The 24,929-nt window shown below is 39.6% G+C and overlaps 1 protein-coding gene across 4 annotated transcripts in view; it reads left to right on the top strand.

Annotated features, from left to right (window-relative positions):
* ddr2a (discoidin domain receptor tyrosine kinase 2a) overlaps nt 1–23,897 on the top strand; it is a 47,854-nt gene extending 23,957 nt beyond the window's left edge. For 3 of the 4 annotated variants that reach the window (XM_007895649.2, XM_007895648.2, XM_007895647.2), the window contains 16 exons: nt 2,293–2,407; nt 4,851–4,953; nt 5,599–5,827; nt 6,359–6,506; nt 7,202–7,307; nt 10,030–10,216; nt 12,085–12,328; nt 12,560–12,631; nt 14,299–14,435; nt 15,047–15,254; nt 15,995–16,218; nt 16,736–16,863; nt 17,720–17,917; nt 18,946–19,180; nt 20,470–20,619; nt 22,265–23,897. In XM_007895649.2, coding sequence (XP_007893840.1) covers nt 2,329–2,407; nt 4,851–4,953; nt 5,599–5,827; nt 6,359–6,506; nt 7,202–7,307; nt 10,030–10,216; nt 12,085–12,328; nt 12,560–12,631; nt 14,299–14,435; nt 15,047–15,254; nt 15,995–16,218; nt 16,736–16,863; nt 17,720–17,917; nt 18,946–19,180; nt 20,470–20,619; nt 22,265–22,411 — 2,595 coding nt within the window. In that variant the 5' untranslated portion in view covers nt 2,293–2,328 and the 3' untranslated portion in view covers nt 22,412–23,897. The remainder of the gene's footprint in view (nt 1–2,292; nt 2,408–4,850; nt 4,954–5,598; nt 5,828–6,358; nt 6,507–7,201; nt 7,308–10,029; nt 10,217–12,084; nt 12,329–12,559; nt 12,632–14,298; nt 14,436–15,046; nt 15,255–15,994; nt 16,219–16,735; nt 16,864–17,719; nt 17,918–18,945; nt 19,181–20,469; nt 20,620–22,264) is intronic. The other variant, XM_042335590.1, reaches the window with a different exon arrangement.
* The last annotated feature ends 1,032 nt before the right edge of the window (nt 23,898–24,929 follow it).

Raw genomic sequence — 24,929 nt, 5'->3', positions numbered from 1 at the left:
TTTGTGGGACATTGTTGTGCACAATTGGCTGCCGCGTTCGCCCACAAATATACAGTCAATTCACTTTACAGTGTGTTCTGTGAAGCGCTTTGGGACATCCTCCCGACGTGAAAAGCGCTACATCAAATGCAAGGATTATTATAATGTAGTGTCAGGAGTCTTACAAGAGGTACTGGGAGTGTAAGAGGTATTTCTGAGCTGCGCGGTGTTGAACTAAAACTTGAAAACAATGTGTTTAACCCCCTTGGTTGTTAGAGAAAGAGAGAACAAATTTAATACAGAACTGAGCAAGAGGCACGTGTCATTTACAAATGAACCCCACTGTATTTCTGGCTCAACCATACAGGTTGTTATTTTTGAAAATTAGTTCCAAAGGCTCATTTATCCCTTGATATTTTAGCAGGCTTTATTCCCTGTACAACACAAAGCACATGAGATAGTCAAACCATACAAATCCCAGCTGGTGTATAATCATTCTGTGCATCATCACACAAGTCTTTGTCTGCTTATACGCAGTTATTTGCAGTGCTGCCTGGTAGAGTTCACCCTGTCTCCTTCATTGTACTGTAGTCAGGTCTGAACACCTTCTTATAACTGTGAAACTATTCAATTTGTGATTTACTTTGGCTACTTAACCACGTGTGAGACTTGGTTTCACTTTAAGTATGCTAACACTATTTTCGGATCATTTTACTCTGGATAATGTATTGTTAGTCCGTTTGTAACCATATTTTTCTTGAGCCCTCAAAGTGAGGTACCTAGAATTGTAAAGTACAGTATTTTTCTTCAAACTCCACTTAATTCATTCTGCCTTGATCTCATCAATTGTCCTTGTAATAAGTTGGACATGAGAAGTCCTTCAGCAGCAGTTAAACTGAACTTTAAGTTCACGTGATTAGCAAGATGTAAATAAATCTTTGTATATCTCTCCTTCCCAAACATAAACATGTATGTGAATGATGTGCATTTGGGAATGTTGGGGATAATTCGGAAAAGCTGAAACTTAATTTCTGTGCTTTATCAGAACAATGAAATCAGTATTTAACTAGTGTAGTTCATAAATTGTATGTAACAGCTACAAACTCCATGTTGGCTAACTTCCATTGTTGGTGGTTTGGTTGGTGGCGATGGGATGTGGCTTTTTGCTGTTGTGCAGATTTGCTGCAGTTTCTGCGATCTGTTTGACATTTGCGAACTCTGACCCAAAATTGAGAATATCCTGAACAAGGAAAAAATGTTGTCCTATGGATACCACTGAAATGTTTTCACTCCGTTTTAGTAACAACTGTTTGCCAGTTGCCAAACAAATAATAAATTTGTAATGCAAAACAGAAACTTACTAACCAACAACATGCACCCATTAACATTCAGTTTCCCTGTTAACCTTAAAAAAGGAGGCGTATGGTTGACAATGTATTTTTAAAGAGAAATTGCTTCGTACAGTATGCTTTTGCAATCTTAGGGTCAAATGTTAATTGAGAAATTAAACTTTTTTTTACAATCTTATGACACAAGAAAGCGTAGATTGCATAAAGGCAAGGAAATTGTGTTATAGACCAATGTAAATTAGCCTCACGGAATTTTGTTTTTGGTCAGCCAGGTGTCCGACACATGCGGAAACCCATCATCATGCTTAAGAGAATCCAAACCAAACTGAGAATTCCATACATGCCACCTACACATGGAAATTCCAAACTACAGCGATGTAGTACATACTATCTGTTGGTTTACTACCACAAGTGGCAAATAACATGGAATGTATATTGAGCTATAAGCCAGCGAATATGGCAGAAAGTTGGGTCAACCATACACATTTTTTAAGGTTAACAGAGAAATTGAATGGGTGCATGCTGTTGATCCTCAGTAAAAGTTGTATCAAACAATCTGTGAAATGTGCTGAAAAATGGTGTAACAAAAAGTTTAGCGAGTGAATGTTAAAGCAGTCTCATAACCCACTTTAGTGTTAATTTAATAACAACCACAGATAATAAGCACATAATGATCTATAAAAATGAGATGTATTTTTATTCAGTTATCAATAAATTAATTTATTTCATTTTTAAAAATTGTCTTTATATTACTGGTAAACATGGTTAAATATATAGGCGTATAGGGACCAGTTAGATATTTATTCTTGAACCAACGGAGAGACATTAAGATGCGGTGTTATACAGGTAAGAGTGTTACACACAACAGAACCAGCAAAGATAGACTCACACAGGAAAAGTTACAATTAAAGACGTTGCTGTCGTTATTGGTATCTCAGCACTGACTTGCTAACTCTTTCCTCAGGGCTGAAAATCTGCTTCTTCTCTTGAGTCGATCTCTATGTCTTTTCTGACAATGCACTTGTTGTTGTTGCTGCTGCTTCACTGGCTCGGGCTTATCCAGGCTCAGGTTAATCCAGGTAAGGTGCTGACCATATTAGTTCTTCCTGCTTTCAGCAAATCCATGGGTAAGCATTCTCTTTTACTTAATCAGCTGCCCCCAAATTCCACCTGGTTTCACCCTTAAGATTATTATCTTAGCATTTCAGCTTGTGCAGAAGTTTGGCAAATCCTTCAATTTATTCTTAATTTGGGTGTCAGTTTTATCGTTCTTAAAGAAAAGGGCTGTGGAAAAACACCTATAAAATTAAGATTGGATTTAAGAATTTACCAACATTCTGAGAAATCTGTATTCGAAGATAGGCCTTCCACACAAAACAAAGGTTAGGCTAATGGAGCCATTATATGTTCATGTTTGCACATTGCTATGGGTTAAAACTAGATCTTCTCAGAGTGTGTGAACAGTAATTAATTCAGATGTTTTTCATTCGAAGCGGCGGAGCCGAGGATTTTTTTGGCCGGGACATTGGGAGGAACTCCCTTTCTTTTTCAATTCCGTTAAGGGATCTTGAACATCCATTTGAAAAAGAGCACTCGGCATTATATCAAATGGAACTTTGTGTCAGAAAGAATACATGCCAGACATGGAAGGGTTTCTTTTTTTTAATCTAAATGCCGTGGTTTCTGTTTAAATCCTCTGTTTTTGTTTTCAGAAATTACTGTTGTTATTATCTGTAACTTCTGACATTAACTGGCTCTGCTAAAACTATTTTCAACATCAACCAAGTCTAATAATGATAATATATGTGTGCTGGAGCCAGTGGTAAGACAGCAAATATTGGGAAACAAGTGGTTCATTCATCTTGAGTTTTTTTCCTCACACTGTTGCCAATGCCTACAGTGTGGAGAGCCGGCTGAGGATTTTACCAAATAGCTGTAAAGGTAGAGCAGAGCCCAGTAGTTTTCCATTCAATGCATTCAAAGCTGAACGTGTCCTTTCATCGTGCTTTAAACTGCACAAGCCTTGCCTTGCAACCGCCTGCAGTGGAGGTGCAGGCTCAAAGTGTAGTCTCTTGTCCTAAGGAATGACAGCAATGTGCAATGGACTCAAGGCTGAACTGCCTTGAACCTGGTTATATTATGAAAACATATATTGAAAATGCATGGAGCATGCAATATATGTGGGCTCAGCTCAACTCTCCTCTTTTTTGCCTGTCTAATGTCAAAGTGAGGAACCACTTTTCAAACTAGCTTCTTCTTTACATGTCTGCATTCATTTCACAAGGGAGCCTCGATGTGGGACTTAGAGACGAGCGTGCTACCAACTGTGCCAGACTTGTAACACCTACGGGTTAGCCTTGTGTTAGACACGGTTTGAAAATAGAAACTCAATAGTGTTACAAGAAAGGCAAAAGGGAAAGTGCCCCATTTCTACATCACAGTCATAGGCATGAACTGCCAATTAAGTGAGCACAACTACATATTTAACTCTCAGACTGCCATGTCCAGAGAAACTGCTCCAGCCATTCTTTAAATAATTCTCAGCTTGCACACCCCGATGTTGAAACAAACCCTTATATTACAGTAAATACAGCTGTTCAATGTTAGATATAGCTTTGATACTACCATAAATGGCTGTTTGTGGGACATTGCTGTGCTCAATGTATCAAATGAAAGGATTAGTAGTATTATTATTATTATAACTACTCATAACTACTTATATAAAACCAGACTAATGCTTAAAAACTGAATACCAAATACTAAAGGCTGGTTGTATGAAGATACTTTAGATAATAGGTTGGACCCATGATGGAATCTGGCTCCCACACTCCCAGAATTGAGATAAAACACTACTTGTTTCCAATATGTTTACCCATTTTAAAATGATTTTCTTTCCTCCTCATTGGCTGTCTTTCCTCCTTCCCTCTCCCAGCATGGCTTCTATGCCGTCATTATTCTCTACCAACCTAGTACAGTATGTGGTGGACATGAACAATGCAGGTTGACTCATTCCCCCTTTGGAGAAAAGCTTTGGCTCTGCTCAGCACTCCAACAGCCTGGCCCAAGATCAGGGACTGATCAGTAGGGAAATCACACACAGAAGCCTCGATCCTACCTCTTCACAGCAAAGTAATCTTTGCCGAGCAGGCCAATCTGACCTGGCCTGTTTCACATTTCCCAGCCTTGTGGGAAATCTACCCATGCAGCTTTTGTCAAACCATTCACTGGTTTCTTTATTAAACTTCCTGAAACTGAATCCATAATCATAGTCACCAATCAAGGCATTTTTGTATATACTGCAGTGAACTGCTGTGAATGTGCTTTCAATGGTAGCAGTTTTTTTTTCTGTGGATGTTACTCTCTTGTTCCACAAGATCTCAAACCAATCACAATGGGACTGGGTGGGAGGCTGTTGAAGGCATTTGCCAAGAGCTTGTGGGAAGTATAGTTTACCTGGGAGAGATGGAGACTGCGGTACAGAATGATGTTAAATTCCTGTGTGTTTTGTGGTCTCACCTCTAGCTGTGTGTCGCTATCCACTTGGAATGTCAAGCGGGCAAATCCAAGATGAAGATATTACAGCATCCAGCCACTGGTATGACTCTACTGCAGCCAAATATGGAAGGTGAGTGAGTCAGTGCTCTGCTGAGAATCATTAGTGTATTCAAATAACCTGTTAGAGTAGAGTAAGAGTTTACACAGTCAACATATGGTATAGAATAACAGGAATGTAGGTTTCTGTCCAAGACATGATCATATTTAATGTCTCACTCACAGTGTTACAGTGATGTAACAGTTGATTGCTAACCTGAGACCTCCTATATACCGTCAATAACTGAACACAATTTGTATATAACCTAATTCAGATATCGTTGTACCGATACCCATCTCAAGCTCTTATCTGTGCTTACTGTCAGTACACATCAAAAATACTGTTCCGGATTGCCGAGGTTAGATCTTAATATTTTAGTACATTGTTGATCACATGCAATGAATATGTCATTAGTTTTTGAACAAGGTCAGAACATGTCCATGATTTCTTGGTGTTTGCAAATAAATGGTTGAGTTTGAAATCTGTAGTTACTTGATGTTGAGAACACTGTTGTAATCCGGGAATCCGTTTGCTAAAAGCATTAACAAGAGAGACCATCAACTCTCCATTTTCACAAGATCCTAACAAAAAGACCTTGTTTGAGACCTAGAATACTGCCACCTTCTTTAAGATTCGAGAAACTTAAGATGTGAACCATTGTGTTGTATACTTCCGTAGGCTTGATTTCGAAGAAGGGGATGGAGCCTGGTGCCCAGAAGGTCCAGTGGACCCTGAGGATATGGAGTTCCTTCAGGTTGATCTACGAACATTGCACTTTATTACGCTTGTAGGAACTCAAGGACGTCATGCCGGAGGACATGGAAATGAATTTGCTCAGATGTATAGGCTCGACTATAGCAGGGATGGAAATCGATGGAATTCATGGAAAAACCGTCATGGAAAACAGGTGCGTTCCACAACTGTGCATAATTTTTCGGCCTTTGGCAAATGCATTAAAACTCCATGTTAACTTTTAGTTCTATGACTTCAAAATTAAAATGGTCAGAAAATATATTACTCTTCGAAATACAGTAGCAATTCAACACATTCCTTCACCACAATAGTCTGAGGTCATTTGTCCTGTCAAATTTTCTCCCCTCCTTACATGAAGGCAGTGAATCACACAATTCCACAGGTAGCAGCGGAACTCTGGTAATAATAATCCGTGCATTTGATAGAGGCCTTATCATGTCTTCGAGATGTATCAAAGCGTTTCACAGAATATACTGTAAAGTGAATTGGCTGTATATTTTATCTAGTCTTTATTGTGTACCTTGATATTGAATGTTAACCAAAGGGCAGAGAGGCGAGGAGGAGAGTGACAGATTAATAGATTAATAGATTAATAGTCCTAGCCCGACACACATACACATGCACTTTCCAGCAAAAACCAAAGCTCAGCCTCACCTAAATCCTAACTGTTTTGTGGTCCCTTTAGGTGATTGAAGGAAACGTGAACCCCTATGATCCTGTACTGCGAGATCTGGAACCACCGATGATAGCCAGATTTGTGAGGTTCATACCAATTACCGATCACTCCATGAGTGTGTGCATGAGAGTTGAACTCTACGGCTGTGAATGGTTAGGTGTGTGCTGAAACAAACTTATACAATCACACTAATCCAGAAATTATTTCTCTTTTATTTTGATTGAGATAAAGGCAGATCTAGGTCAACACCTCAGGTTGCAGAGTTCGACAGCCACAATAGAACTTGACAGACACAACCAAGATTAAGCGCCACAAAGGAAATTCGCAGAGTTGACAAACTTGTAAAACTTCTTCAATTCTGACAATTCCACATGGCACCCAGACACATGTTTTGCTTGTCTTTCTTTTCTTTAAATTAATGTAATTGTGCCACTTCGTTTGAGACCTATCTCGTACATGATGAGAATATGATCAATAATAGAAAAGTTTTTTTTTGCCAAAATCTCTGTGACCTGGGCCTGAGAATGTCTGAGCAGTTTCTATTTTGCCAAATTGCAAAATGACATGCAGGACAACTGTAATCAAACAATTTTCCATCATTATCCCAAGACTCTGAAACAAATACTAGGCCTCCTTGTGGACACAAACCTCAAAACTGTTACAATGCTCTTGAGTTGGCAGTGTAACAGGCTACAAGCACGTCTCATAATCGTCAGTCAGTCTGTTTTTTTCAACTAATTTAGAGATCCCAACCACAAATGTTGATATAAACTTTGTGAAAATGTATAATAAAATCTTAGTGACCAGCAGATGAAATATATCTTTGCATATCAGTTGTATTTTCCTTTACAGATGGCTTAGTGTCTTATAATGGTCCTATGGGCCATCAGATTGTTTCAGCCGGGAGCCCTTCCGTTTATCTGAACGATACAGTGTATGATGGTGTAATCAGCTCAAGGTAAGACATTTGCATGCTGACATCCATTTTTGCCATTTCACTGCCATGTGCACTAGGCAATGAGACGGCACTCCTTTTCCCAACACGTTCTTTGATTGAGGCACAGCCAGAAATGAAGGAAGCAACCTGGCAGAAATTAGGTATGGAATATTTCAGATAAGGAATGGCATGAAGGCTATCCACATTTGAAGAATGATGCTGAAAATATTTTTTTCCAAATCGCAGGCTTCTAAATGGAAACACCTTTGTGGTGACTAACTATTGGATATTCCTTTATGTAATCTTCTCTGTTAAGTTAAAATCTAACTGTATGAACAGATAGAATGCAAACCAGTCAAGTCCACCTTCATTGGAGGAGAAATTGGATAAAACCTCAAATTCATCTGAAAACTGCAGACTATATAGAATTTGGTACCTAAACAATCCTTTTTGAACAAGCGTTCCCAAGTGCTAGCAAGTGTAGTACTGAAGTTATCATTGGCAGTTTCAGCTGTTTATACTGAATGTATACTTTCTGAATTATGTGATTCCTGATCAAGTTTAATATTAAAAGAAGTGATATCGATCACATCATGTGGCTTCAGATCACTGAGCGCCATATGTATCACCAGCCCGTTATTAGCTCAACATGTAAAGTAGAAATAATAAAGAACTCTATCAAGCCATAAGATCCCACAAAGTAGTTATTATAACATCAGGAACCTGAGAGTCTAAGCCCATAGGGTTGAATTTTTCCAGTTTGACTTGCCAAATTGATTCAAAGTTAATCTTGTATCAATACTATTCAACCAGGTGCATTGTCCCAGATAGTTTGAGAAATTACACAGTGCCAATCAGTAGATGTCTATCAGTAGACTGGAGCAGACCATTGTCACGAAGTCCACATATCTACTGGAGCAAAGACATGTATTGCTTTCCTTCAACCTGGCAAGCAGAGTCACAATATTAAAATATTGGCAGAAAAAACTCGATAGAACAATAAATTTGCCATGTTTCTTACCCATAGCTATTGAGCGATTTGGAGCAGTGTGCGGAAATCTTTGTTTGAGAAAGAGTAGAGTTTTCTCAGAGGAATGCTTACTTGTGGGCAGTAAAACTTCTTCAAATTCTTGTAACTAGTTGATGGCAATATTTCTCCTGTGATTGACATCAAAGAAGTAATTTTCTTAGTGAACACACTTTAATTCACAATCAAATTAACTTTAATTGGTGATTCTTATCAAGACGGGCGTGGTTTTGTATTCTTTACATCAAATAGTACCATGGCTGTAATGGTCTTGAATTCCTCCCATAGCCCATCTGATTGAAGTTATAGATGCTGCTGTCTTGTTGATCTTTCCCAGTGAGCAACCAGCTCTGATGAAAGTAAACCTGCTCTCTGGGGAGCTTCTCTGTAAATGTGGGGCAGGCAATTCAAAGTAATTCTGCTTCTATAATTTTCTACAGAGCAACCTACAGATGGACAGATAAACAAAGCAATCACTAGATTCCCTTTCTTTATATTTCTATCATAGTTATTGTACCACACAAGGAGGGAGGGAAGTTGTAACCACATAGAAAGGATGTTATATATGCAGACTGCCAAAATGTTTTAATTTGCTTAGCCAACGGGAATTACCCGACAGATAGAAATCAGTGGTCATGCCCGCTATCACAGTCATTCTTACCCATGGAATTGATATGTCATTTGTTGAGCCTGAGCTATATACTGTATATGCTGGTTTTGTACTCTGATTTCTCTGATGTAACTCTAAAAAGAGAACTTATTGTAGCACTAGCCTCAGCCTGGAATTTCCTGAACTCTATTCATGGTTCTAATCAGTTGTTTCTTCTTGACCCTGCTCTCTGCAAAGTTAGATTTAAAATGGTTACGTTAGAGAAATTTTACCCATTTGCTGATTTCATCAAAGACAATGATAGGCTTCCTTTAGTGAAGCTGGACCATGGAGACCAAGAAATCCCTTGGTTTTATTCCCAAGATTAGCTGATTTTGGTTATAGTGACAGTTATATGTGTTATAATTGGCTTCGCTGCCCCTGGATTAGAAAAACAAAAATTGAGCCAGGTCTTCTGTGTCCAATTGCTATCCGATGTTCTCTTAGTGAGGACAGAGTCAGATTCAGCTGAAATGCCTTTCACAGTCACCAAGTCTGCAGATATTCACTCAATGAGAAGAATGGCCACCCAGACAAGTGGGGAACGAGACCCATTATGGGCTGCAGACTCAAGAAATCATTGTCAAAACTAAAGCTTCCTTTAGAAATAGTGGATGAAAATTTCACTTAGAAAAGAGACTGCTGTTTAAAACAACCATTTGTAAACGTAAAATATTTCCTGAAATGTAAAAAATAGTTGATAAGAGTTCAGTATAAAAGTATAGAAGACGTGAAAAGCGCTACATCAAATGCAAGGATTATTATTGTTATTTTTATTAGTAAATATTCACTTTTCAATGCAGTTCCACAGGACAATTACAGTATGGCAACAATTAGTGTAGCAAATCATTGTTGGGGGCAATAACAGACTTATTTATGTACTGCAATAAACCGAAGTGACTGAAGGACACAAAATTATTTTCGCTACAATGCTTTTTGTTAACACTGTAGCCCTTACAAAACACTATAAAGCATGCAATAGTGGCCACGTCAACAGTTTCATTCAAACCAGCTGTTTTGCTGCTGAGGATTGTGAATAAGGCTTCCTTGTATCTGTTTGCCCCCAGGAAGGTTTCAGAAGGACTTGGTCAGATGACGGACGGAGTCTGGGGCCTGGATGATTTCACACAAAGTCACGTGTACAACGTGTGGCCAGGCTATGACTACTTGGGGTGGCAGAACACCAGCTTTGAAAATGGCTATGTGGAAATTCTATTTGAGTTTGATAGGATCCGAAATTTCACAGCGATGAAGGTGCAAAGCCCTTTGTTTTTTCTTCACCTCCCACCCCACCCCCACCACCCACATTTCTTTCTTTCTTTCTTTCTTTCTTTCTTTCCTTTTCTTTCTTTCTCAGAATATCAGCAACAATTTTATTGCAAGTTTGACCAAAACAAGCGAGTAGTGGAAGAGGCAAAAGACATCTTCTTTCATCCACAACTTTGATGTGTAACATTTACTTTACCGGTCTGCCACTGGTGAGGAATTCTCCTGAGGCACTTCGCAGTCAGTGGTCAGGATCGAAAAGCGAGATTCCGTACGGACCTGCTTTCTAATGCTCCATCTGCTGGAATAATCTGAACATCTGGCCACGGAAAGTGAAACCCTCAAAATAGCATGTTTCTAACAACAATTTAAAAACAAGCAATATTTCCAACCAGTGGGAGATTTTGTAAACTGTTTTGAGTCTTATCAATAATGCATTAGATTGAATCAGGTTGAAAGTACTTCCTCTATACTTCTCCGTTAAATGCTGTGTGATAATTATTGGATTTTTAAAAAATATAATTTTCTTGCAATTTGGTATAGCAAAAGAAAAAGGTATGCTAAGTTGCACAACATCAGTAACCAGGCCAAAAAAAAAATAGCCAATGCTGTTCGAGGGAGCTCAGTAATGTATAATACAAATAATGTAATGGGTAAGTCCATAGCTCCCAACATCTGCAATTAAACAAAAGTCTACTGTTTTAAAGAGTCTGGTCGGACTCAGAATCTGGCATGCACAGTTCTCATTAAGCAAAAAACATTCATGGTGAGTGGGTTTACAGACAGTCTAGCCTGGGACCCAATGCCCCATATACTTATAGACTTGTAGTTACTTGCACTCCTGGCAGTCAGACACTTAGCCTCAGGAGTAATTATCTTAATAAAATGTGCAGTTTAATCTGGAAATGGTTTAGCAGGCTGCACCCTTCCCAATTTCAAATAATTAATTCAAATGTTATTTGGCACATCACGATTTCTTTGAAACTGGAATGTCCCTATATTCCAACTCGTATGAATGGAGATGTTTCAAACAGTTCATTATAAGGATCATTTCATTTTACAAGGCTTCACAGGCTGCAGTATCCTTGCGAGGATTATTATTATGAAGTATATTTCACTTTGGGATTTTTATCCCTCTTTTCCAGATTTTGGGGAAAATTTTCCCCTTTAGACTCTTTCACCAAAGTGATACGGCACTGTAGGCTCAGGTGTATGTAGCTACAATTTTCTCAATAACTTCCATACCAAAATGCTATTGGCTCAATGCTACAAGCCACATGTCTATTAGAAGGTTCTTTACAGAGGAGCAACAATCCCATGGTTTTCCTTGGAAAGCCTCTGTTAGCACAGAATGTTTATTTACAGCACGGAAGAAGGCCATTCAGCCTACGTGTTGAATATAAAGAATATAGAGAAATGGATAAAACTTGCATTGTGCTTGTGGCGAGCATGTCAGCCTCTCCTTGACCAAAACACTGCAAGTACAAAGATGTGGCAATCACTCCAGCACCTTGTTACTTTGTCACTAGTAAATCCAGTTGAACATTATAATCATCTCACATGATGCAAAAAAGAAATTAATCTTCCATTTATTTTTGTTTGAACTTTAGTCCTCCATTTGTGAAAACAAAATTGCTAATGAGATTCAATTAAATTTAGCATTTAAAACAAAATAATATGAAAATCTTCTATTGGCACAATTTGAACTGCTTGTTTCAACTAGGGAAAGCTCCCAATCGAACCAAATGTTTGGAGGGAGTAGATTAATTTATTTTACAGCTTGTTATTCTGGTACATGTTTGTTTCAGTTTGCTGAATAAATCCCATCAGTAGCCTTTACCCTTTCATGGCTGCAGGTCCATTGTAATAACATGTTCACGAAGGGAGTGAAGATATTTCGAGAAGTTCAATGTTTTTTCTGCTCGGAACTGGGTAAATGGGAACCAACCCCAGTCACATCAGTTCTGGTCCTGGATGACGTCAATCCTAGTGCCCGATTTGTCACTGTCCCTCTGCAGCAGCGAATGGCAAATTCCATCATGTGCCAGTTCTACTTTGCTGATACGTGGATGATGTTCAGTGAAATTTCCTTCCAGTCAGGTATGAATAATATTGACAATTTTTACATCTGATACACCACCAATCACATTGGGAGGTCATCTCCAAGTGTTTTAAGGAATCCCATTCAAAGTTGCTGCATATTAGACCTTGTCTTGTTAAAATGAAACTGTTTAATGCAAGTAGATGTTGCTTTATAATCCTTGATAAATATATTTGTTCCCTCAATGAGCTCAACTGGTTTCACGATAACAACACTGTTTTTCTTTGCAGACACAGCGATGTACAACACTTCAGGAGTTTACCCAACTGCGGATGTGGACAGCACAACCCACAGTGACAATGGTAAGATATTGTTAGATTTCCTCTAAAACATGAATAGATGTTCACAAGCATGACCCAGCTAGTTTTCAAAGAAGAATTACTCAGAATTCAGAATAAATTAACATTTGTTGAATCACAAGCCTGATGTATTTTGGGATTTCTGAATATCATCTGTCATGTGATATTGCTTTTTTTCTCTTTTCTCTTTTTTTCTTTTTTCTTTTCAGCGATGATGGTGCTTGTAAAATTTCTCCTTGCCTATCAGAATCTATCAGTACTAGTCTGGTGTGGCATAAGTGAGGTGCTACGAATTGTCCTGAAAGAACCTTGAAGGAAAACTTCCCAAATCCCCCTTCCTTTCATGGCATGTGCAGTGCTCAATATTCCCCATAGGGCGAGTTTCTAATCTTAACTATGAAAACGACCTTTCCCCTCTTGACTCTGGGTGCTCCCATGCTTATTTGGGTGCTCCTCTGCTCAGTAGTTAGAGCGCTCGCCTCACAAGCGACAGATCCGTTCGATTCCTGGCAAGGAGAAACGTTGGGCAAGTTTCCTTACTCCACTCGCCTCTATTTACCTAGCAGTAAATAGGAACCTGTTTGCTTGTCAATTGGTGGATCGCTTTCCGGGGGTAATAATTCCTTCAAAAAAAAAATAAATAATTGGTCACTTCAATCCTCAACTGTTTTTGGGACACTGCTGTGCGCAATTGGCTGTTGTGTTTCACCCACAAAATATACAGTCAATTCACTTTACAATATATTCTGTGAAGCACTTTGAGACATCCCGAAGACATGATAAGGTGCTATATCAAACGCAAGGATTATTATTATCATAGTCAGCTTAGAAAGAAGTTGGCTTGACCATTTTGTTGGCCAGATTGTTGTGTGTGGTTTGGCAAGAGCTGAGCAAACCTTTTAGTATCTCAGGGGAAGGGCCGAGTATCTGCGGTCTATGTTTCATCACGGTAATATATCTCAATTCAAACCATATCTTTCCATTGTGTTTTCTAAAGGTCTGTCAGCCTTTAGTACGTTTCCCCATTGTAAGTTACCGTGGATTTCTTCAGGCTTCTTGGTCGTATGTCTCCACTGCTGGGACAATGAGTAGGTTTCTGGTTCCAGTCTTCAAAATAATTTACATCAGTGTTGCCTTTTTTGAGACTAACTTTAGTCCTAAGTTCCTCAAACCTCAAATAAAGCTTGGGAGCATTCAATATTTGCTGTAATTGTACAATGATATGTGAAACACATATCTGATCATTTCATCACTCTGACTAAATATTTATATTCCCACTGCACTGAGTATCATACAGAGCCATGCTTGGAAATAGCTTCTTAATTTCCTTCAACAGAATGTTGTTCAGTGTGATTGAGGTGGAAAACATCCAACAGTTCTTTTCAGTAGAAAAGGTCATAAACATGGTGCTATAGAATCTGAAGGAACAGGAGATGGGAACAGGGAACGATAAAGCCTGCTGCACCCTCACTCAAGGATGAATCCTGTGATATAGTCTAAAATGGTAACTGTACGGCCCAGAAATGGGAAATGCTGTTGGGAAGAACAACATGTTGTTTTTTGTTATTTCTTTAGGTTTGACAACTTTTATTTTCAGTCTGTAAATATTTTAACCTTATTCATTTACACACTCGAACGTAACCATTCTCATTCTCCTGTTGTGTTCTTAGACATCAACCCAATGCACAAAGTGGATGACAGTAACACTCGAATCCTGATTGGCTGCTTGGTGGCCATCATCTTCATCCTGGTCGCCATCATCGTCATAATCCTTTGGCGTCAGTTTTGGCAGAAGATGCTGGAAAAGGTTTCCTAACTTTAATTAAGTTTCCTAACTCCTCATGTCTCTTCACATTGTTATCTGTCTGTAGCCAGGATGCTTGATTCTTTAATGGAACGAAGGTAATGGGCGCTCTGAAAGCATGGAAACAAATGGGCCAATGGATTTTCATCAACTGAAGGTTTCTTATGGAGTCCTATAGCTTAGTGGTTAGAGCACCTGCCTAGCAAGCGAGAAGACCTGGGTTCGATTCCTGGGCAAAACTTTAAGCAACTTTCCTTACTCCACATGCCTCTGTTTACCAGTAGGTTTAGCAGTCAGTAGGAACCCAGTTGTTAGTCGTTTGACTGGTCACTTTCCGGGGAATAATCTCTAAAAAAAATGTGGTTACTCAATCCACGACTCTTTGTGAGACACTGCTGTGAGCAAAATACGCAGTCATAATCCACTTTACAATATTGTATGTATTCTGTGAAGCGCTTTGAGACGTCTCCACGATGTGATAAGGCACTATGTCAAAATGCAAGGATTATTATTCATTATTAAGATGGGATAGGATAGTAAGACGGACTTACTTGTTGCGTAAAATGACCTTTTTAGACTTTGACTGTTCTTACGTTCTTCTGCTTTGCTCTTAGGCCTCGCGGCGCATGCTGGATGATGAGCTGACCGTTAGCCTCTCGTTACAAAGTGAAACCATCATGATAAACAACAAGTCTTCCTCCTCCAGCGAACAGGAATCAAACTCGACCTATGACCGGATATTCCCTCTCGGTCCCGACTACCAGGAGCCGTCAAAGTTGCTTCGGAAACTTCCGGAATTTGCCCTAGGTTTAGAGGAGCCAGGTGAGAATTAGAGAGCAAATCTTTGCGAGTGGCATAACCACTGAATTGTTCCATCTCTACAGAAATCTTTTTCCATTGGCTACACTATTCCAAGTGATTTTAAAGGCCAAACAAAGGGCTGACAAACCTTTTCACGTGGAAATTGGCCCCGCTTCTATTAACTAACAATATCAAGGCTTCTTTCCATTGTAAATGGTTTTCTTGACAATTTTATCATCACTAATTCACAAGTTTTCCCTCTCCTCCTGAAGGTGTTTGACATATTTTTCCTTCTCGTGGGGTTCAAGGACCACAGGTGCCAGTCACCCTCCAAGAACTTGCTAAAACTTTCTATTATTCATGTGCGAACCTGAAGAGTGAGTGTTTGTAAACTATTCTAGTCCCAGCTAAGCCTGATCATATCCTCACTCAGTGTGTGTGCACACACGCATCTTACAGCACAGGGAGGAGCAATACACGGTGACTAGAAACGGTAAACCTGGCTGATTTTCTCCTTCCCCAACATGAGTGCTGAGGCCAATTGTACTATGTAATCGCTGCCCCGACCCCGACCAGGTAACTCATGGACTGGACTTCAAACTTGCAAATAATGTCTGGTCCAGATTGCCCAGTGCTGTATTCGGTGCTACCCATACCCACCAGCGCATGGTGGGAATGACGGAGGGCAGCAGGTAACCCCATTTATAACCTGAAATTTCCACAACAGAATAAACTGAATTGAATGTGCTTTTCTGACTCAGGAAGCAGCAGCGACTATGCAAAGCCACTTGGAGGACCTCAGGACAACGTTCCACATTACGCCGAAGCGGACATTGTTAACTTACAAGGTGTGACTGGCAGTAATACCTACTCGGTCCCTGCTCTAACCATGGACCTCCTGTCCGGTAAAGATGTGGCTGTAGAAGAGTTCCCACGCAAACTGTTAACCTTCAAGGAGAAGCTGGGAGAAGGACAGTTTGGGGAGGTCAGTGCAATGCGTATGTGAATGTGCAGTTGCTTCTGTGTTGCTGGTGCTGTGCCATAGTGTAAATGGTTTAAAGATCAGCCACTTCTGGCAATGGATTGCAATGTAAATACAACATCCATTTAGCTACCTCACTGGAGCACAACAGAATACTGTGCCATGCTGTGCTGAGCCAGACATTGTCAGACATTCTCTTACAAAAAAATGCCGGGTGCTCTTACTGAATAGTACTGAACGGTGTTAAAATCTTGGTCTGTTTCACCTTAAAAGATACACACTGACTTTTAAATGCTATAGGAAAGGTTGGTGCTTCCTCTTTTTAGGTGTGTTCTAACCGTGGATAATACTGTTATCAAAATGAGTTTTCTTTTCTGAGTTTATGTGCTACTTACTTAAGATAATGACAACCAAAGGTGCAGAGCAGGAAGGTGGAATAACCATTGCAGGAGGGAAGCCATGCCTTGGGAGTGGAGAGCATTGATTGATAAACAATGAAGGCGCTTTCTGTTGTACTCAGGTGCACCTCTGTGAAGCAGAAGGAATGCAGGAATTTATCGACAAGGAGTTTCCATTTGACATCAGCGCTAACCAGCCAGTTCTGGTGGCTGTAAAAATGTTACGGTCGGACGCCAACAAAAATGCCAGGTAAAAGCTTCACATGTTTCATCATCCTTCAATCATTCCAGCAACTGCCAATAAGATTTTCTGTGCCACAGACCAGATTAAGGCCAGATTGCTGAATGACTTCACTCGAAGAATGTTTTGTTTTGTGCTAAAAAGGAAGTTGAGGTTGAGAAACATTGAAAGAATCCATTGTTAAACACAAAAGGCCTGCATTTCCATTGGTCAGCAAAGTCACTGGCTATTTTGTGGTGTTAAGGACTTTAATTGCAAAATATTTGGAGCCATCATTTTAAGTCAAAGGTGTGATTGTCTGGTTTTGTCGGCTGTTTTTGTACTTTGCTACACCTTGCTCTGAAAAACAGAAATCCACAACAGAGCTCATTCACCATTGTCATGTACAGCTTGAGTCTGCCTCCGCGATAGGTAATACTATCTGTTATCGAAAAGCACTTACAAGCAATTAACTTCCTTTCTAAAAACTAGTGATGGGCACTGTATAATTGCAAGTTGTTGTTGTTATGAGTAAATTTAAGTGCCCTAATATGGGTGAAAATACAATGTTTCATAAAGCATTCAATGTGATTGAATTTGTTATGCAAAATATCACTTCAATTTCATCATTTATTGGTGTGAAACTTTATTTAGTGGCTGAACTCCTAACCCTCATTCAGTGGAAACTTAAGGCATGCATGAAGGAGAAGGGAATAGAGGATATACGGGAGAAGCCATTACAAGGGGTGGAGGCTTGTGTGGAGTATAAACACCAGTACTGACTGTCTGGGCTGAATGGGCTGTTTCCATGTTATTACAGTCTATATAATTCCGCAGCCCACACCACCTTTGAATAAAGCTGTGATCAATATTTAATCATCTGCAGGAATGACTTTCTGAAAGAAATCAAGATCATGTCCCGCCTGAAAGATCCAAATATTATCAGGTTATTGGCCGTGTGCATCAGAGACGATCCACTGTGTATGATCACAGAATACATGGAGAATGGGGACCTCAATCAGTTTTTAACTCGTCATGAGCCAGAGAGCGCAGAACCAGTTGCAAGCAATGCATCGATTGTAAGGTGAGACTTTAGTTTGTAGATCCAGTCCAGCCAGCTGCATAAAGCAGTTTGAGACATTGTCCTGAGATGAAAGGCACTCTAAAGTATACATCGTATTTGTATAATCCTATTATAACATGCCTCAGTATAGCATGATTCTGGTGATACTGGAAGCATGGTACATCACTGGCTTCTGGGGATAATTGGTTGGATTCCTGCGCATGTTGGCTTGAGGCCCCACAGGCAATGGACAGGTGGTGATTTTTATAGAACACCACACTATTCCCGACGGAGAGAAACCTTAGGAGAGTTTCCTTACTCCGCATGTCTCTGTTTACCTAGTGTTAAGTAGGAACCCAGTTGTTAGTCGATTGGCGGAGTGCCTTCTGGGGGTAATAATCCCTTCAAAAAAGGGTTTTTTAGAAATAAAAATAATTTGGTCACTCAATTCATAACTGTTTGTGGGACGCTGCTGTGCACAATTGGCTGACATGTTTCGCCCACAAAATATACAGTCAATTCACTTGACAGCATATTTTGTGAAGCGCTTTGAGCATCTCGAAGACGTGATAAGCACTATATCAAATGCAAGGATTCTTTTGATGAAATTTCTCAAGGTCATAGCCTTAAGACCACTGCCTCAAAATGTAAGATCAGGCAAAATTTTTAGATTCAGTCTAATGGTTTTCCACAACTCTTAAAAGATTTGGGGCCTCGTACATTGGAGCTCAGAGTCTGTCATTGAGATGAATATCCAACAATAACTTGTTTACCAACGTCTTCAGCAGCTGAGATCAATTAACTCTACATAAGCTGACTGTGTAACTTGTGCAGTATATAAAGTAGCAGTCACCTTTTTTCCTGGCCCTTTGTTCAAACCATGGACAACGACCTACAATCAGTCCTTTGTTCTGTTTCATTCTGACCATTTTTATGACAGAAAGATTTGCATTTCATTCGTATCTGTGCTTTTCCCACCAACATATCAAAGTCACTGCACCAAAAAAAGCCACTGACCTAGTATCTGCCTTGGTTTCTTTTTATATCAGCCATGCCAATCTCATTCTGATGGCGATGCAGATAGCATCTGGCATGAAGTACCTGTCCTCTCTCAACTTTGTTCATCGTGACCTTGCCACTCGGAACTGCCTGGTGGGTAAGAATTACACAATCAAGATCGCTGACTTTGGCATGAGCCGCAACCTATATAGTGGAGACTATTATCGGATCCAGGGCCGAGCTGTGCTTCCCATTCGCTGGATGTCTTGGGAGAGCATTCTTCTGGCAAGTACTTTCATGCTGAATATTCAGATCTGGAGTCTTCCTACCTGGTAGCACCACTTTATTTAACCCTAGTCCACCTGGGTCCTCCCGACGTGAAAGGCGCTCTGTAAATGGAATCTTGTTGTTGTTGTTGTTGTGGACTAGCTAAGCCAGAACCAGCTCATTCTATGTATTTTCACCTCAGGCACTGCAACACTAAAAAGATTATATTATATAATCTTACATTATTTTACATCAATCTACTCAAACTATCAGGAATTACCCAAATCTGCTAAATATCAATGCAAAAACGTGTCTTTGAAGCAAACATGATTCATTTAAAAATCTTATTCAATGCTTGATCCTCAGCACTTTTTGTCCTTGTTGCTTTTCTTTCCTGCCCTCTCTCGCTGTTTTCTACCCCTTGTAACCTTCCTCTAGTTTTTCTACCTCTAATATATTTGCAAAGCTTTTTTCTCTTCTTTCTTCTAGCTGTACATTTTGGAAGGTGAGAGTAACATTTTTTTAAGAGGAAGCGTTTGGTTTAACCAAAAATTGATCATGTTTGAGGGAGATGTGGTTTGGGAGACTGATCAGAAGGCTCATATGTCTAAATACTGGCAGTGGAGTCTAAACCCAGACATGGTCTAGTTGGAGTGAATGGTCTGTTTCCATGCTGTAGTATTCTGCAATATTTAATTCTATGAAATGTTAACTCTTGAATATACAACAACAACAACAACAAGATTCCATTTATAAAGCGCCTTTCACGTCAGGAGGACGTCCCAAGGCGCTGCACAGTTGGGTCAGGACCCGAGCAGGGGGAAATGGTCAGGGTGAGCGGAGGGAAGGGAGGGAGCAAGGAGGGGGGAAAATGGTCAGGGTGAGGGGAGGGAAGGAGGGAGCGAGGAGAGGGAAGGGAGTCGAGAGGGGAGCTGAAGGCTCGGTCAAAGAGAAAAAATATAAACTGATCTGCAAATTTACTGAAGGTTTGACACTTAACTTGGGTCAAGCCTAATAAGCCTTAGAAGCAGTGGAAAATTGTAATCTCCTATCTTATTTGACGTCAGCATCAATTAAGTCCCTAAACTGCAATTTTCAACAATTGTTTTTCCAAAGTGCGATTTGTAACTAAGAAAAAATATTTTTATTTTAAATGAACAAAGTTTCTGTTCCACTCATTTTCCTCCTGTCACTATCCGTGCACTAATTTTATGAATATTTTTTATGCTTCAGTTATGGAGACATTCTTGTCTTGTTAAGACCAATACTGTACATGACCTTGTTTCATTTGCTTCCTTTCTATTCAGGGCAAGTTTACTACAGCAAGTGACGTATGGGCTTTCGGTGTGACCCTATGGGAGTCCCTGACTTTCTGCCGAGACCAACCATATTCCCAGCTATCGGACGAGCAAGTGATTGAAAATACTGGGGAATTTTTCAGAGACCAAGAGCGTCAGGTAGGGCTGCGGATGTGGACAATCTTGAATTTTTTATCTACCCGTACTGGTACAATGGCTCCTCTGCAAAATACTTTAAAACCCATCTGCCGCTCAATACTTTTGGAGATTGTGCAAATTGAGGCTATTCCATTGCAGATTAATCTATTTAAGACTAAGAGTAATCTAAGTTCACTTTGCCACTGGTTCTCTTCCAATGTTCCATTCGAGTTCTGCAGACACACAAAGCTGTCACCAAAAAACAGTCCGTTTTTATTGTTTTAAAGAGATGAAGCCACTTCTAGTAGCGCAGAGGAGATGTACACAAAACCAAGGCAACGTAAAGGGAGTGAAACTCAAAAACGATCATTGATCAACAAATATGGCCATTAAAAGATCCATTCCTGCCATCTAAACTGTAACACAATTTCCTGAGAACCAGTGCAATCTCCAGATCTTTATTGCAAAAGCTAATCCAGATGCAGGCAAGAGTCGGTATAGCATAATTCGTATACCTTTGAATTTGCAAGGCCAAAACAAATGTTTTTGCAGAAATTATGCCAATTTTTTTCTTTCTCAAAGAGGAACATTTCCCCCCATCCCACCACCTCCTCTCGGGTAAAAAACAATGAAAAACATCTTTTTAAAATTAATTGTAATTAAATATTTTTTACAATTCAACTGACTGATTTTTTTTAATATAACAAGCACTTTTTCATTAACTTGTGATCTTATCAAGTGTGAGGGATGGCAGTGCTTGCAAATTAAATTATTGCATCTAACGTCAGCTTTAAGCGTTCACAGAGTGGATACAGAGTACAGCTCCCTTTAATATGTGCCAGCAATGTACATAAACCCCAACCTATAATCAGCAATAGTCCTGCAATAGTCTTAATTTAAATCTAAATCTAAATGACTGTTTGTGGGACACTGCCGTGCGCAATTAGCTGCTGCGTTTCACCCACAAAACACACACAATCCACTTTACAGTATATTTTTTGAAGTGCATTGAGAAGTCTCAACGACATGATAAGGTGTTATCTCAATTGCAAGGATATTATTACTGCTATTAAATTATTGCCATTTCCCAGGCCACAATATTTATTGCCTCCCTCACGTAGATTGCTGTATTATTGGGGCTGGGGAGGTGTTAGCATCACATTTAGTCTTGACACTGAGTTAGCATATTGAGATCCAATTTGCAGTTTTCTGCTGTGGAACTGTGGCTAATCAGAGCTGGTTGAGACAACCCAGATTGTGGGACTTTTTCAATCATCATAGAGAAGGAGAGAGAAAGAGAGTGATATTTATCCATCTTTCTGAGTTGAGTCGCGGTATCAATGGTTGAAAAAAGACTGCACCACTCATTCCAACCATTTTAATACTCAAAAGTCTTGTGGACATGTTTGCTTATTAAGGGGACTTGACACTTTCAGTGAGTCTGGTTAAGAAGTTGAAGCTGCAAAGCTGAATCCAAATTTTAATTTGGAATGCATATCCCCACTAGCTGTGAACTATGTGAAAGAGCTTGGGTTTGCGACTTATTTGGATTTCTGGTGTTTACATTTGTGATGTTTTATTATTGTATTACAATGTTACACTGTCAGCTGTGTCCTCGGATTTCTCACAGATTTCTTTCTCTCCATTCCTTGTCCACTCCCCGTAGGTCTATCTCCCACAGCCAGCAATTTGTCCTAATACCGTGTACAAATTGATGCTGAGCTGCTGGCGACGTGAACCAAAGAGTCGACCCGCGTTTCAAGATATTCATCGCATTTTGCAGGAATGTGCAAGCCAGTCTGAAGCAGAGTGAGCTGCTTTCGAGGGATATTATATCAGAACAGCTGTGACTTTAAATGGACATCATAATGCCTGCCATTACTAGAGTACATTTCAACATATTTTACCGAAGAAGGTGCGGGATGAGAATCCATGGGTTCGAATGTTGTGGAGAAGAATGTGTGCTTGGCAAAGCAAGTATCGAGCAAAGTATACGCAAGTGGAAAGTATTTATAATTAGAAACAAAACGAAAATGTGGAAATTATAGCAATATGGCACAGGACAGATATTTCTGAGTTCTTGTTCAGTATTCATTCAGTTTTCCTATAATCCAATGGACATGACAGTGAAAAGCAGAACCACATCAGGTCAGAAGTTATATTGCTTCCTATTTTCAAGTAAGGTAAAAATGACAAGTAGAGGCTAAAAGAACAAAATCAGTTCTTGTACAGTAAGATATAAGTGGTTGGAATCCCACCCCACAAATGCCATTATTCTTAAAGTGACTGAACCATAGCGCTCAGTAATATTACAAGAGAGTTTGTAAATGCTTTTTTTTGAAATAGAAGGGTATAAAATGTTTGGTAAATTAATTGTTGGTGTCTTTGTAGGAATTTATTTTAGGACCTGTATCCAGTTGACTTCAAAGGGGTCTATTATGCAGTATTTCTGAATGATATTTCTTGATAAGAAATTTCTTGATAAGGTGCAGCATACATCCCATTCCTGGAAGGAGTTCCCACTTGGGCGATTTTGATTACTTTTTAAGGCATTCCTCTAAGAAATAGCGCAAATTAGACCCCCATTGTGGATACATTTGAGGTTTAGGTTATTTTTTAAAAGGAGCACTTTTTTTTTGCTACTAATGTTTAGGAAAAGGCTGGACTGTGAGTCCTTTTAAAGTGCAATTTAGTAAATACTCAAGAGTACAGTCGCTTATGGCTTAAGGATATGTATTAACAGCATTAAAAGTAAGTCTACTAATGCATGTTGCTCTCCAAGTTGTGACCAAGCAGTGAAGTTGCTGGTTTTAAGTTAGGGACCATTAAATGTTATTGTTATCTTTTGCATTTGGATTTCTGTAATTTGGTTAGATATTTTTGTTGAACTGTATTTAGATATTTATATACAGATTTTATTAAATATACATGCAAATACCGTTATATTTAAACCACCTTACTGACTGAAGCAAGTCACCGGGGCTTATATTCTTATTGTTTACCCCCATTCCATCTCCCTCCCCCTATATATACGACACATACGCACTTGCAAAGAACTTTGCAAATGTATTATATTGTTTCCCTCTGCAACTAATTCCAAATTCACCTGGATATTCCAGAAAGCCCTAAAGTCGTCTTTCTTATCATTATATTTTACCATTTTAATGTCTTGTATCCTCCCACACATGTGTACTGAGCATATTGATGGCTTGTAAAGTATGGAATAACAGATTGCTGAAAACTTTGTCTTTGTGGCATTCTGGTTCATATTAAAGAGTGTGTCTCATTAGCAAATTGGAGAGAGAGAGAGCAGCTTTGTAAAGTAAAATCCATCTGCTGTATAAGCATATAAAATACATGTGCTTTGTTGTCTGGCAAGGTCTTGTGCTCCTCCTTAAGACAGATTAGCAATACGGTACAGAGCGTTGGATGCAGGCTGGCCTGCACTACTAAATGGAAGAGGATGTGTGCTGATCAACAGCACCACTGGGAAGCAAGATAGGAGTGTGGGAAGTGAGAGGAATTTGGAGCACTCTCAAAGGCTCACTGTTTACTTAACTGCTTTGCTTTGAAGACTGCGCCTTTTAAAACTGTTCAAAACATGTTTTTATTTCAAATCATCCAACTCACTACTGTGTCCATTGCTATACTACTGTGTCCATTGCTATACCCGTCGCTCTGAGCTGCCACTCTCCGTTTGTGCACAATTCCAGGATTGTTTAGCTTGCAAGCCAGAAATTCCAGACAAATGCCTCTTTAATTCTTTGTCTGCTGGAGAGGAGGCAACAGGAGGGGGTGTAATTCTCTTGGCATTATTTCCCATTGCAGAGTAAAGCCCAGGAAGCAGCAGGAATTGTACATCTCTAGAGCATTCTGTACTTTATTAATTATAATAGTAATCTTTTATACAGATTCAAATGTGATTGTTTTCAAAGACACAAAGCTTAAACACTGTTAGCTATGTGCTGGGCCAATAGAAAAGTCCAGCCGCAAGTTTTCAGCGGAATCTGTTATAAACAGTGTATGCATGTCTCTCGCCTCCCTGTGTGCATATGTCTCTTTGTGTCTGAGTGTGTGTGTGTGTGTGTCTCTGTGTAGGCAAGTGTGTGTGTGTGTGTGTGTCTCTCTCTCTCTGTGTCTATGAGCATGTGTGTGGATCTGTGTGTGTCTTTCTCTCTGGTCTCTGTATCTGTGTGTGGTGCAAATATGTCTGCACTTTTCTATCAGCCCAGGCTATGTGTTAAGCTCTCCAGTGACTAGCTGTACACAAAGTGCACAGATGACAGTAAATTCACATGAGGTTTAGATCTCGAGCACCGAGATTTATGAGA

The sequence above is a fragment of the Callorhinchus milii genome, unplaced genomic scaffold (genome assembly GCF_018977255.1).
Source record: "Callorhinchus milii isolate IMCB2004 unplaced genomic scaffold, IMCB_Cmil_1.0 Scaffold5, whole genome shotgun sequence".
NCBI lineage: Eukaryota > Metazoa > Chordata > Chondrichthyes > Chimaeriformes > Callorhinchidae > Callorhinchus > Callorhinchus milii.
Note: the sequence above shows the minus strand (reverse complement) of the source record. Positions and strands in the feature narration are given on the sequence as shown.